The sequence below is a fragment of the Arachis hypogaea genome, chromosome 1 (genome assembly GCF_003086295.3).
Source record: "Arachis hypogaea cultivar Tifrunner chromosome 1, arahy.Tifrunner.gnm2.J5K5, whole genome shotgun sequence".
Lineage (NCBI taxonomy): Eukaryota > Viridiplantae > Streptophyta > Magnoliopsida > Fabales > Fabaceae > Arachis > Arachis hypogaea.
This window is the reverse complement of record NC_092036.1, coordinates 7066204-7079166: the sequence shown is the minus strand read 5'-3', so window position 1 is coordinate 7079166 and position 12963 is coordinate 7066204. Positions and strand designations below refer to the sequence as shown.

The 12963-nt window shown below is 32.1% G+C and overlaps 1 protein-coding gene across 2 annotated transcripts; it reads left to right on the top strand.

Annotated features, from left to right (window-relative positions):
* Positions 1-10194: 10194 nt before the first annotated feature.
* Positions 10195-12751, top strand: LOC112793184 (laccase-3). Of its 2 annotated transcripts, none has more exons than XM_025836213.3 (6): positions 10195-10353; positions 10520-10608; positions 10754-10998; positions 11114-11242; positions 11348-12292; positions 12390-12751. In XM_025836213.3, exons 1-6 carry the CDS (start codon positions 10240-10242, stop codon positions 12518-12520), a joined length of 1653 nt encoding a protein of 550 aa, XP_025691998.1. In that variant the 5' UTR covers positions 10195-10239; the 3' UTR covers positions 12521-12751. The 2 variants fall into 2 exon arrangements, with proteins under 2 accessions (XP_025691998.1, XP_025691997.1); XM_025836212.3 differs by having other exon boundaries at positions 10196-10353; positions 10457-10608.
* The last annotated feature ends 212 nt before the right edge of the window (positions 12752-12963 follow it).

The window sequence follows — 12963 nt, the reverse complement described above, 5'->3', positions numbered from 1 at the left end:
CTGTGCCTATATCATTTATATCTTTGTTCTCAGTGTCTTGTTATGTCCTCTTCTCTGAAATAAATGTAGCCTTATTGTTTTGTCACCATGGAAATGTATTTCATGATTTGTTGCAGAGAGATTCATCCAACATGGACTACAGCCTTGCATGAGCACAATATCAAGGATTTTCATAAACATTGGAAGAAGCATGGCCAGAAAACATTCCTTGGTTCTTCATATCCAATGTAATAATCATTATTGAACTCTTTTTTTTTTAATTTCTCTTCAAAAAATTACTGACAAAACATAACTCTCAATATCATCGATCATTATATAATATAACATGAAGAAATCTTAATAACTTTTGATAAGAAAAGACTAGTTTCAAAAGGTTGAAATTTTCTAGCTGAAAAATTTAATCCTATGTAGAAATAAACTATATTCTTATATATATTTGTTCTTGTTTTGATTGACAGAGAATACTACTGGTGTATCCACAAGTTTAATCAAGGATGCCATGCAACCATTCAAGTGCAACAAATACAAGAAAATCCATCAATGTATGAGACTAGGTATACTGGCCTTCACACCTGCAACTTACACACGTTCATCTAGAAGTACAATAAATCCGACCCTTGATAAATTTTTATTACAATTTCGATCAATTTTCGATTAAGTGTCTTTGTTTCAGTTTTAAATTTTGTAATCATGTTCAACCAAATTTCTATAGTTTAAACATTTCTGATCAAATATATATTATTCATTTTCAATTAGGTCCCTTTTATTTAAAAAAAATTGTAATAAGTTAAATGCCTAGCATATAAAACTTTAGTGCAACTACACTTTCTATCTATAACTGCATGTAATTTTTTATTTTTGGGATTATGTAATTCTATACTAAAATAGGGTAGGTCTTTACTTCTTTTTAATTTTCCCTATAAACTTGATAAGGGGACACTAGAATTCAAAATCCAAGGATCCTGTTGTGAAATAAATAAATAAATAAATAAATAAATAAATAAATAAATAAGAGGTAACAAACATAAACTAAAAAAATATAATTAGATAATAATATTAACCACAATTACTATCTCAATATAAAAGAGATGATTCATATATATATATATATATGTATTAACATACGAAGAAAGAAAGAGAGAGAAAATTTTGTATATAGACAATATAAATAAAGATATGTAAATAGAAGACTCTAATATTAATATAATTAGCTCAATAACAATAATTCATATATGTATTTACTAATATTAGATATTGTAATGTATATATATAAAGAGAGAAGTATTCAGAATAAAGAGAGAGAATGTTTATTATTACTGATGTGCATCATATGTCTGAGACCCCCTTCTATTTATACTCGTACAAAGTATTCTTTTTCAAGACCTCATAAAGTTCAGTCCTTTTTGAGGAACTGAATTTCTCTATTGGAAAAGCTAGCCGCCCAATGTATTAAATAGGCATCCATTCATGTATATCACAATACTTCCTCTTTGATGGCCATTTAGAATTATTACCTCGTTAAAACCTTACTAAAGAAAAACCCAGTGGAAAAAAACCTTAGTGAAGGAAAGAGAGTATAATATCTTTTTTTATGGGGACTGTCTCATTAAAAACCTTGTCAAGAAAAACACAATGGAAAAAAAGCTGACCAAGAAAAAAAGAGTACAGTCTTCCCCTTTTGTCGACATCATTTAATGTCTCGAAATCGGTGCATCCCAATCTCATATACCAATCTTTCAAAGGAGGATTTTAGGAGTGACTTTGTGAATAAATCTGCCAGATTGTCACTTGAACGGATCTGTTGGACATCAATTGTCTCTTGATTTTGAAGATCATGAGTGAAGAAGAATTTGGGAGAAATATGTTTTGTTCTATCACCTTTGATGTATCCACCCTTAAGTTGAGCAATGCATGCTGTATTATCTTCAAACAGGACAGTTGGAGCTATCTTATGATCAATCAGTCTACATGATGACAGAACATATTAAATCAGACTCCTCAGTCAAAAACACTCGCGACTAGCTTCATGAATCGCCAGTATTTCAGCATGATTAGAGGAGGTTGCTGCTATCGTCTATTTCGTGGACCTCCATGATATAGCTGTACCACCATATGTGAACAGGTATCCTATTTAAGATCTCCCTTTATGTGGATCAGACAAGTATCCGACATCTGCATAGCCAACTAGTTGTGACTTGGATCCATATGGATAAAACAATCCCATATCAACTGTTCCATGAAGATATCAAAAAATTTGTTTGATTCCACTCCAATGTCTTCTGGTTGGATAGGAACTATATCTTACTAGTAAATTCACTGCGAATGATATGTCAAGTCGCGTATTATTAGCAAGATACATTAGCGCTCCAATGGCACTAAGATATGGTACTTCAAGACCAAGGATATCTTCATTCTCTTCTTTAGGACGAAATTGATCCTTTTCCACATCTAAAGATCATACAATCATTGGGGTACTTAATGGATGTGACTTATCCATATAAAATCTCTTTAAGATCTTTTCTGTGTATGTTATTTGATGAATAAAGATCCCATCTTTTGTATGCTCGATTTGCAGGCCGAGACAAAATTTAGTCTTTCCAATATCTTTCATCTCAAACTCTTCTTTTAGAGTTTTTATAATCGTTGGAATCTCTTCAAGAGTTCCAATGATATTTAAATCATCAACATACACAGTAATTATAATGAACCCAGATGCAGATTTCAACACATGGACAGATATCATCATTCTTGAATCCGTTTTTGGCCAGATACTCAGTAAGACGATTATACCACATTCATCCAGATTGCTTCAGACCATATAAAGATCTTTGCAATTTGACTGAGTATAATCCCTGCGAATATTCACTGGATGGTTTAGATATCTTTAGTCCTTCAGGAACTTTCATATAGATATCCTGATCTAATAAGCTGTTACCACATCCATTAAATGCATATGCAGTTTATGATATGCAAATAAACTGACCAAATAACGCAATGTTATCGTATCCACTATAGGGAATACGTTTCTTCATAATCTATATCGGGCCTTTGTGAAAAATCTTGTGCCACAAGTCGGTCTTTATAGCGCACAACTTTATTTTTCTCATTTTGTTTTCTCACAAATACCCATCGGTATCCAATAGGTTTTACATCTTCAAGTGTACAGACTACATGTCCAAAGACTTCACGTTTTGCAAGTGAGTCTAATTCATCCTTCATGGCTTCTTTCCATTTTGGCCAATCATTTCTTTGTCGATATTTTTCGACTGATCTTGACTCAAGATCCTTACTTTCATGCATGATATTCAATGCCACATTATATGCAAATATTCCATTGACAATTGTCTTATTTCGGTCTCATTTCTTTTCTGTAAAGACATAATTTATCGAGATCTTGTCATTTTCACAATTTTCAGGTACCTGAATGTCTTCTGGCGTTAAAATCATATCAGAATTTTGGACAGCTGCATGTGTCTTTACTATGTCTTTTTCAACAGGAATAGTATTAACCTCTTTTCTCTTTCAAGAATTTTTGTCTTTGAAACCGATAGGCCTGCCATGCTTCTGGCGTGAATTTGCTTCAGTGGCTACTTGTCCTACTGGGACATCAATTTGAATTGGGACATTTTTCGCTGGTATATAAAATTTGGTTACCCTCTTTGTATCAAAAAATGCATCAAGCAATTCATTTGCTATTCTTTGCAAATGTATAATCTTTTGAACTTCTAGTTCACATTGCCCTGATCGAGGATCTAAATGCATCAAGGATGATGCATTTCAATTAAGTTTCTTTTCATAAAGTTTATTCTCTCCCCCTAATGTTAAAAATTTTGATTCATCAAAATGACAATATGCAAATCGGGTTTTAAATACATCTTTAGTTTGTATTTCAAGATACCTCACTATAGAGGGAGAATCATATCCAACATATATCCCCAATTTTCTTTGGGGTCCCATTTTAGTGCGATTAGATGGTGCAATGAGAACATATATTGCACACCCAAATATTCTTAAATGGGAAACATTTGGCTGCTAGCCAAAAGCTAATTGCATATGAGAGAACTTATGGTAACTCGTTGGCCTCAAACGAATAAGTGCTGCGGCATGTAAAATAGCATGCCTCCAAACCGAGGTTGAGAGATTTGTTCTCATAAGTAAGGGTCTAGCAATTAATTGGAGGCGTTTAGTAAGTGATTCTACTAACCCATTTTGTGTGTGAACATGAGCTACTGGATGTTCAACACTTATTACATTAGTCATACAATAAGCATCAAAGGCTTGGGAAATAAATTCACCAGCATTATCAAGACGAATTAATTTGATTGGATTTTCTGAAAATTGTGCTTTTAATCGAATAATTTGAGCCAGTAATCTCGCAAACACCAGGTTGCGAGAAGATAATAAGCACACATGTGACCATCTCGAAGATGCGTCTATTAGGACCATAAAATATCTAAAAGATCCACATGGTGGATGAATAGGTCCACATATATCACCTTGAATCCTTTCTAGCAATTTAGAGAACTTAAATCCAATCTTTACTGGTGATGGCCTTAAAATTAACTTTCCCTGAGAACATGCAGCACAACAAAATTCACTAGTTTTAAGAATCTTCTGGTTCTTTAGTGAATGTCCATGAGAGTTTTCAATAATTCTCCTCATCATGGTTGTTTCCAGATGACCCAATCTATCATGCCAAATTATAAATTCATTTGGGCTGGTAAACTTCTGGTTTACAATGGCAGCCATTCAATTGCACTAATCTTGGTATAATACAACCCAAATGAAAGTGAGGGTAACTTTTCTAATATAACCTTTTTATTTAAATCATGAGTTGTGATACATAAGTACTCATGATTTTCCTCATTCATAGTCTCAATATGATATCCATTTCGGTGAATATCTTTAAAACTCAACAAGTTCCTCAGAGACTTGGTAGATAATAGTGCATTATTTATTATGAATTTTGTTCCTCCGGGAAACAAACTTATAGCTCTTATGGAGCCTTCTATTACATTGCCTGAGCCAATAATAGTATTAACACATTATTCTTTTGGCACAAGATGGGTAAAATATATATCACTTTTAAGAATAGTGTGCGAACTTGCACTACCCGTAAGGCAAATATCTTCAGAATATGTCCTTGTCATTTTTCTTCAAAGACAAATGATAATAATAATAAAATGAGTAGAAGTACATGCACAGTAAAATTATTCACATGAATACTTAACAAACACATACATATATCAAACTATTCCATCATTGATCAAATAGCCAATATTCCCTTCAGAATCCTTAAAGAAATTAGATACATCATAATGAGTGGCGGAATTTTTATCATTTGAAACAAAATTTGTTTCCTTTCTTTTGTCATCCCTTTTCAAGGATGCTTGATAAAGATCAACTAGATGCCTTGGGGTACGACAGGTACGTGACCAATGGCCCTTTCCACCACAACGGAAGCATTAATCCTCAATTGATTTATTTTACCCATTGTTTCTTTCTTTATCCCACTTCTGGTGAGATCTTTTCTTGTGAACATAATTTTTTTTTCTTCCATAGTTTTTCTCGCTACTAAAACTTTGTCATTGACCTCTTTTGGGGTAATGATTTACCGCATTTACTTCAGAAAATGGAGCGCGCCCAGCTGGTGCCGCCCCATAATTTCTCAAAAGTAACTCATTGTTGCGTTCAGCAACAAGAAAGCAAGAAATTAACTCAGAATATTTTTAAATTCTTTTTCTCGATACTGCTGCTGCAGGAGCACATTCGAGACATGGAAGGTCGAGAAAATTTTCTCTAACATATTGGGCTTGAGGAAGTATCACCGTCTTTTGATGATTGTACCTTTCTTCAAGGTCTTTCCACAGATCTGCAAGATCTTTTAATGTGGGATATTCATTTTTTTAATCATATGTCAAGATGACGACGAAGAAAAATCATGGCTTTGCCTTTATTCTTCTGGGATGTATTATTTTCAGCCTCAATGGTATCTTCAAGATCCATTGAATCAATTTGGATTTCAACATTTATATCCATGATTAATAATTATTTCGAAATATATTTAGAGCATTAAATTAAGATGAAAGAGTTTCAACATAATGAAAATTTGTTACATAAAGTCTTTCTAAAATTTCGTTAGAGTTTCGTGCTGATAACGTGTTGTGAAATAAATAAATAAATAAATAAATAAGGAAGATGTAACAAATATAAAGTAAAGAAATATAATTAGATAATAATATTAACCATAATTACTATCTCAATATAAAAGAGATGATTCATATATATATATATATATATATATATATATATATATATATATATATATGTATGTATTAACGTACGAAGAAAGAAAGAGAGAGAGAATTTTGTATATAGACAATATAAATAAAGATATGTAAATAGAAGACTCTAATATTAATATAATTAGCTCAATAACAATAATTTATATATGTATTTACTAATATTATATATTGTAATGTATATATATAAAGAGAGAAGTATTCATAATAAAGAGAAAGAATGTTTATTATTATTGATGTGCATCATATGTCTCAGACCACCCTCTGTCTTTCTTGAGGAGCTGAATTTTTCTATTAGAAAAGCTAGTCGCCCAATGTATTAAATAGGCATCCATTCATGTATATCACAACAGATACAATTTTTTTCAATAAAAAGAGACAGAAATAACGACGTTTAATACAACTATACAAGTGATTTATGATGCACGGACACTGACATAAATATAGAATACAACAGGATACGAGACACACGAACGAGAGAGAGAGAATGAGAGAGAGTACACATTGTGCTAAAATAAACACTGGTTTTGGAATTGTCGCTAAATGCATTTTGGGTAACAAGTTTCAACTTTGTCATAACATTTGGTTTGAGAGCTTTAATTAGTTTTGACCCTTTTGGAGTGAAACCCATGTAGATTTCAAGCAATCCAAACTTGTCTCATTGGCTTTCATGTCTTGTATTCAACTAAGAAGTAAGAACTACACCGGCAAAGAGACATTATCTGTTTAGCATTCAAAATTCATATACTATATAGCTACCAACAACTACAAGTGTCCTACACACATTGCCACCTATTTAGTATTTAATTCACAATGCCAGCAATTAACAAATCTGATTATGTCTATCCTTAACTCTTGAAGTTGGTTGGTTTTCTACCTAATACTTTAGAAACAAGGTCAGCAAAAAATTTAATGTATCATCAGTTCATCATATATTGATGAAAAATAGTATAGGTATTGAACAATTAAATTGGGTTTAAATTTCATCTAATGGTGGATAAAATATAATTCACAACAATTTCTTACACTATATATACATAATATAACTCTAATAACATAAGAATAATATCACGAAAAAAGAAAAAACATAAAATAAACCTTGCGTGGATATATTATTATATAGACATATAATACGGTTCTAATAATATATAAAACTACAATTATCATAAGTAGGGAAAATATATAGGGAGTGAGTAAACATATCATCAAACCTGCTTCTTTTGAAATATATTTCAACACCTAATGTGAAAGAGATCGATGTGCTTTAGTTATATATAGATATCTAAATCAATTAATCGCTAGATCGATGATAAAGAGGGAACTAGTTTCTTTTAAAGAAAAACTTTAACTAACCAAAGTTCAATTATCATAATCAATGCAATTATGCAAAACGTCTTTATAGACAGCTTCAGTTATTAGCAGTCAAATAAAGGTGTTATGCTAGTAATACATTACGTAAGTAAAAACAGCGCCAATAATTGCATGCAAATGGAGTAACTCATGTGTCTGATTATATGTGCTAACTGCTAAGGTTGACATTTGTCAAAATGGTTGACTTTGTAACGTGGAAACGATGCTTTTCATCACCAAAACATAATTCCACCTGACCTTAACTGCCCTATTATTTTCTTCTGCTAAGACTTGATATCGGTTATATTTATTTGGGTGTACTAACATACAATTGAAGATAATTTTTTGAGAGATAATAATTTATATCAGATAAAGAATATTTATCTAAATAATTTTGGTTTAAATTTCACTTAAAATAAATTCATCTAACTTCATTTAGGGCATTTTTATAAAATTTAAAGTTATTTTTCGAAATCTTGTTGCAAATAATTAAAATCAAATTTATTTTTAAATTTGACTCTTTAAAATTTAAAATTTGTATTCCATTTTATTTATAAATTGGAGTTATAAAACTATCAATTAGAATTGACATTATTAAAATTATATATATATATATATATATATATATTAATTAGAATATTAGTCTTTCTCTTAAAAAAAGCATTCATAATAAAAAATTTAAAATATATAAACTATAAAATATTTTAAAAAATTATAGTAAGAATGATAAACATTAAAAATTAAAATAATTATCGAACATTTAAATATATTTATTTAGCGAAAAAATTCTAATAATAAAAAGCTCATAAAGAATAAATTAATATTGAGTTAATTAGATAAGTAAGAGTTTACAAAATTAAGAATTTAAAAAAGTTTTATGATTTTTTGTTTATTTAATTGAATGTTTTTAGTTAGTCAAAATTTAAGAAGCTCAATTATCTAAGTCAATCTCATCTATTAATCTAATATTTTTATATTATTACAATTGAGTATAGATTTGAATCCATATACTCTAAGAACTAAGATATTTGATTTAAAAAACCAAAAATATCAATCAACTGAATAACTAATACTTCGTGTAACAAAATTACTAATTTTTTTTTCCAAAACATTTGGGCACCCATTGTCAAAACTCAAAAGAAAGATCTGCCGATGCTAACATGTTCCCTAAGAGGGAAAAAATTTGTCTAAAATTTGGAGATTTAGAAAGTAATAAAATAAAATATGAATAATCATTACATTTATAATTTTTATCATGTGTAAATCTTACTATCTTAATTCAAAGATAATTAGACTTTCATTTTCTTATTCTTACTAACTTTTTCACTTAAAAAGAGTTTGATCTATTCTAAAAATGCATTTTAGAAAAGCTATAAAAAATATTTTACTAAAAATTATTGAAAATATATATTTTTTATATTTTTAATGTATTAAATACATCAACAATTAAAAATTTTCTATTATTATACAATTAAAATGTGCCTTTAAATAAAAGAGAGCTAAATCCTATTTATTTACACTGCCTATGACTTTTTCCTATATATTTTTTTTTTAACATTTTAGATGTCAAAGAATCACAATTTTAACTGTTATCTTAATTCGTTATACCACTTGGTACTTCCTAAAAAGTCATCTTTGGTACTTCCTGAGCATTGCCTGTTTGTTTTTTTTTATTTTCATTTTTAGTACTTTCAATTTTAAATGAAAATATAAAATAATTTTATTATTTGGATTATTGTCACTTTTTTCTTCAAAAAATAAAAAATAAAAAACAAAAAACACTATAAATAAAGCTGAAAACAAATAATTAAAAACCAAACAGACCCTTCGAAAACCCAACTTCTCAAGAAGTATTTTCTATTGTAACACTCAAAAGGTAAAATATCTGTTACTACGTATCCAACTACAAAATAAGATTAAATCCTAATTACTTGTCAGAAGTTCCATTCACATAAGTGTTTAAAAAGCTATTCACTTTTAAGGTCTGTCTTCTGCATGAGTATCAAAATCAAAATGTAGGTCTACTTGGTCTACGAAAATTAAACACAAGGCAAGCCAATAATTCAAACTGTAAAGTATGTGACGTAAATGTAATATTGTTCATTGATTGGTGTTAAGTGTGTTTATCAAACTATTGAATCTACAAACTCTCACTTTGCATGAGAAAGATCCATAACAATAAATCTAGCCATGTAGTTACTTCATATAGAAACCTTAAAGATCAACTTGTCTTGCAAAATTTATAATATCCAATCAAAGCTATACATTAATTCTCATTCCTATAATATATAGTTCTCAAACAAGGTAAAAACTAGGTCATTAACTTTATATCAATAGTGTAACTCTAATCTATACATCTTAATCACAGAATCTAGCTTTGTTACACAGTTGATTGCGCTGGTGGGTGCACCAAATCCTCCACCTTGTTAGACTAATTATCCTTCAATATCAAAGTACCTTGACTAAAACATATCTTTTTTTCCAAGAGGGTTTACTCTACACTTTTCAAGCTTTATTACTCTATATAAGGAGCACTCTAAAACTCAAATAACCATGCAACCCCATTTAAACACAGATTTAGACTAGAATGAAGACTTTCCACTTCCCTAGTAAGATATGTTGCTCCTTGTTCTTACTTGTCCTTTTTGCTCTAATCGCCTCACTAGCTTCGGCAGCACAAACTCATTACCATAATTTTGTTGTAAGTGCTACTCTAATAATCATTAAAAAGGATCAGTAAAGTTTTTCTATTATGTTTCAAAGAAGTTAGTAATTGTCATTGCTACAATAATTGATTGAAACAGATTCAACCTAAGCCAGTGAAGAGGCTGTGCAAAGTTCAAAACATACTCACTGTCAATGGTCAGTTTCCAGGGCCAACCGTGGAGGCCAGAAACGGAGATTCTCTTGTCATCAAAGTAGTAAATGCAGCAAAGTACAACATCTCTATCCACTGGTAAATAACGTGATCATTTATCTTCACATGAATATCATTCAGAGTATTTAACTTAAATATTCTCTGTGCTATTAGTTCACAATGCTAGTGATACATAACTGAAATTTGTCTTCCTTGCAATTTGATCACGTGTCTTGTGCATCAGGCATGGATTAAGGATGCTGCGAAATCCATGGGCAGATGGACCTAGCTATGTGACTCAGTGTCCCATAAAGCCAGGGGGAAGTTACACATACCGGTTTACGATCGTAAACCAAGAAGGGACACTATGGTGGCATGCACACACTGGCTTCCTAAGAGCCACTGTCTATGGAGCTCTGATCATCCATCCCAAAATGGGCTCGCCTTATCCCTTCCCTACGCCTCGGCGAGAATTTCCTATCCTTCTTGGTACTATCCTGCTCTCAACTCAACTTACTAACGATGTCTAAGAAACAGTGATCAAACTAAAACAGCTAATCAATGCTTAAAAAGCTTAACAGATTATGTTGGGATGATGTCACAGGGGAATGGTTTGACAGGGATCCAATGCTTCTCTTAAGGCAGGCACAATTTACAGGAGCAGCACCAAATGTATCAGTAGCATATACCATTAACGGGCAACCTGGTGACCTCTACAGATGCTCGAGTCAAGGTTTGAAATGTTACAAGAGTCATAACTTCCGTTTGGGTTTAAATAGTGTTATGATCGAAAAGAATATAGAAATGGTAGATAACATGTGACTAGCATATAATGCAGAAACTGCACGCATACTGGTAGATGCCGGGGAGACAATTCTCTTGAGGATCATCAACAGTGCACTCAATCAAGAACTCTTCTTTGGGATTGCCAACCACATGATGACAGTTGTTGGCACAGATGCTGCTTACACCAAGCCTTTCCCCACAAGAGTCCTAACTATAGGACCTGGTCAGACGATCAACGTCCTAGTCACTACCAACCAACCACCAGGTCGATATTACATGGCAGCACGTGCCTATCAAACAGCCCAAAATGCTGCCTTTGACAACACCACTACCACAGCAATACTTGAATACAGATCTGCTAGCCGCAGTAACAAGAACAGACCAATATTGCCGGTTCTTCCAGCCTTCAATGATACAGCCACTGCCACCGCATTCACTACTGGGCTCAGGGGTCTTTCTAGGATTCAAGTCTTTACAAAGGTTGATGTGAGTCTATACTTCATAGTGGGTTTGGGGTTGATCAACTGCACAAACCCTAATAGTCCTAGGTGTCAAGGACCTAATGGCACTCGCTTCACAGCAAGCATGAACAATGTTTCTTTTATACTCCCAAGGACCACCTCCCTAATGCAAGCTTACTATCAAAGAATACCTGGTGTCTTCACCACTGATTTCCCTCCGGTTCCACCTGTACAATTTAATTATACTGGCAGTGTGCCGCGGGGACTATGGACACCTTCCCCAGGAACAAAGCTCTACAAGTTGAAGTATGGTTCTAGGGTGCAAATTGTTTTGCAGGACACAAGTATAGTAACTACCGAAGAACACCCCATGCACATTCATGGATTCCACTTCTTTGTAGTTGGTTCAGGTTTTGGCAACTTCAATCCAGCCATGGATCCAGCCAATTTTAACCTTGTTGATCCACCTGTGAGAAACACCATTGGAACACCTCCTGGAGGATGGGTAGCCATTCGATTTCTGGCTGATAATCCAGGTAACACACTATGCTACTGCAAAATTGTCTCTCAGTTTTTGTTGTATCTACATACTTCTGACATATTACATGATTTTCTTACGCTGCTGAAAATCAGGAATTTGGTTTGTCCACTGTCACATAGATTCACATCTAAATTGGGGTTTGGCAACAGCATTTCTAGTGGAGAATGGAGTTGGACCATCACAGTCAGTAATACCTCCACCGATAGATCTGCCCCCATGTTAAGATCAAGAAAGTATTGTTTGTTATAAATTTTGTGTGTTGTTTTTGTTATAGCATTTCTGCTGTGTTTCCCAGGTTGTTCAAGAATATCCACCAAATAAATTATGACTTTCTCATTTATGCTGCTCCCAAACTAAACTATGGTTAATTGAGCAGCACATTAGAGGTTTGTTGATTAGCTGAATTGTAATTCTCTTAAAAATAATTATAATATAAAATTATTTCTTATCATTATTGTAGCTGTTTCAATCTATCAAGTTGACAGAAAAATACTTCACAACTAGGCATTAAGTGTGTTTTCATCAGCTTATTCGTTCAAATTTCCAGAAAAAATTTCAAAGCAAAAGCTTCCCAAGAAAACTTTTAGCAGGAAAAGTGTATTTCCCCAAAATATGGTATTAACAAACTTTGACAATGGAACTATTTGGTCCTTAAGTGGAAGAACT

Coding starts and splice junctions, on each gene's coding strand:
- LOC112793184 (XM_025836212.3), top strand. CDS start 10,240: ATGAAGACTTTCCACTTCCCTAGTAAGATATGTTGCTCCTTGTTCTTA. Junction 11,243..11,347: donor CTACAGATGCTCGAGTCAAG/GTTTGAAATGTT, acceptor CATATAATGCAG/AAACTGCACGCATACTGGTA. Junction 12,293..12,389: donor ATTTCTGGCTGATAATCCAG/GTAACACACTAT, acceptor GCTGAAAATCAG/GAATTTGGTTTGTCCACTGT.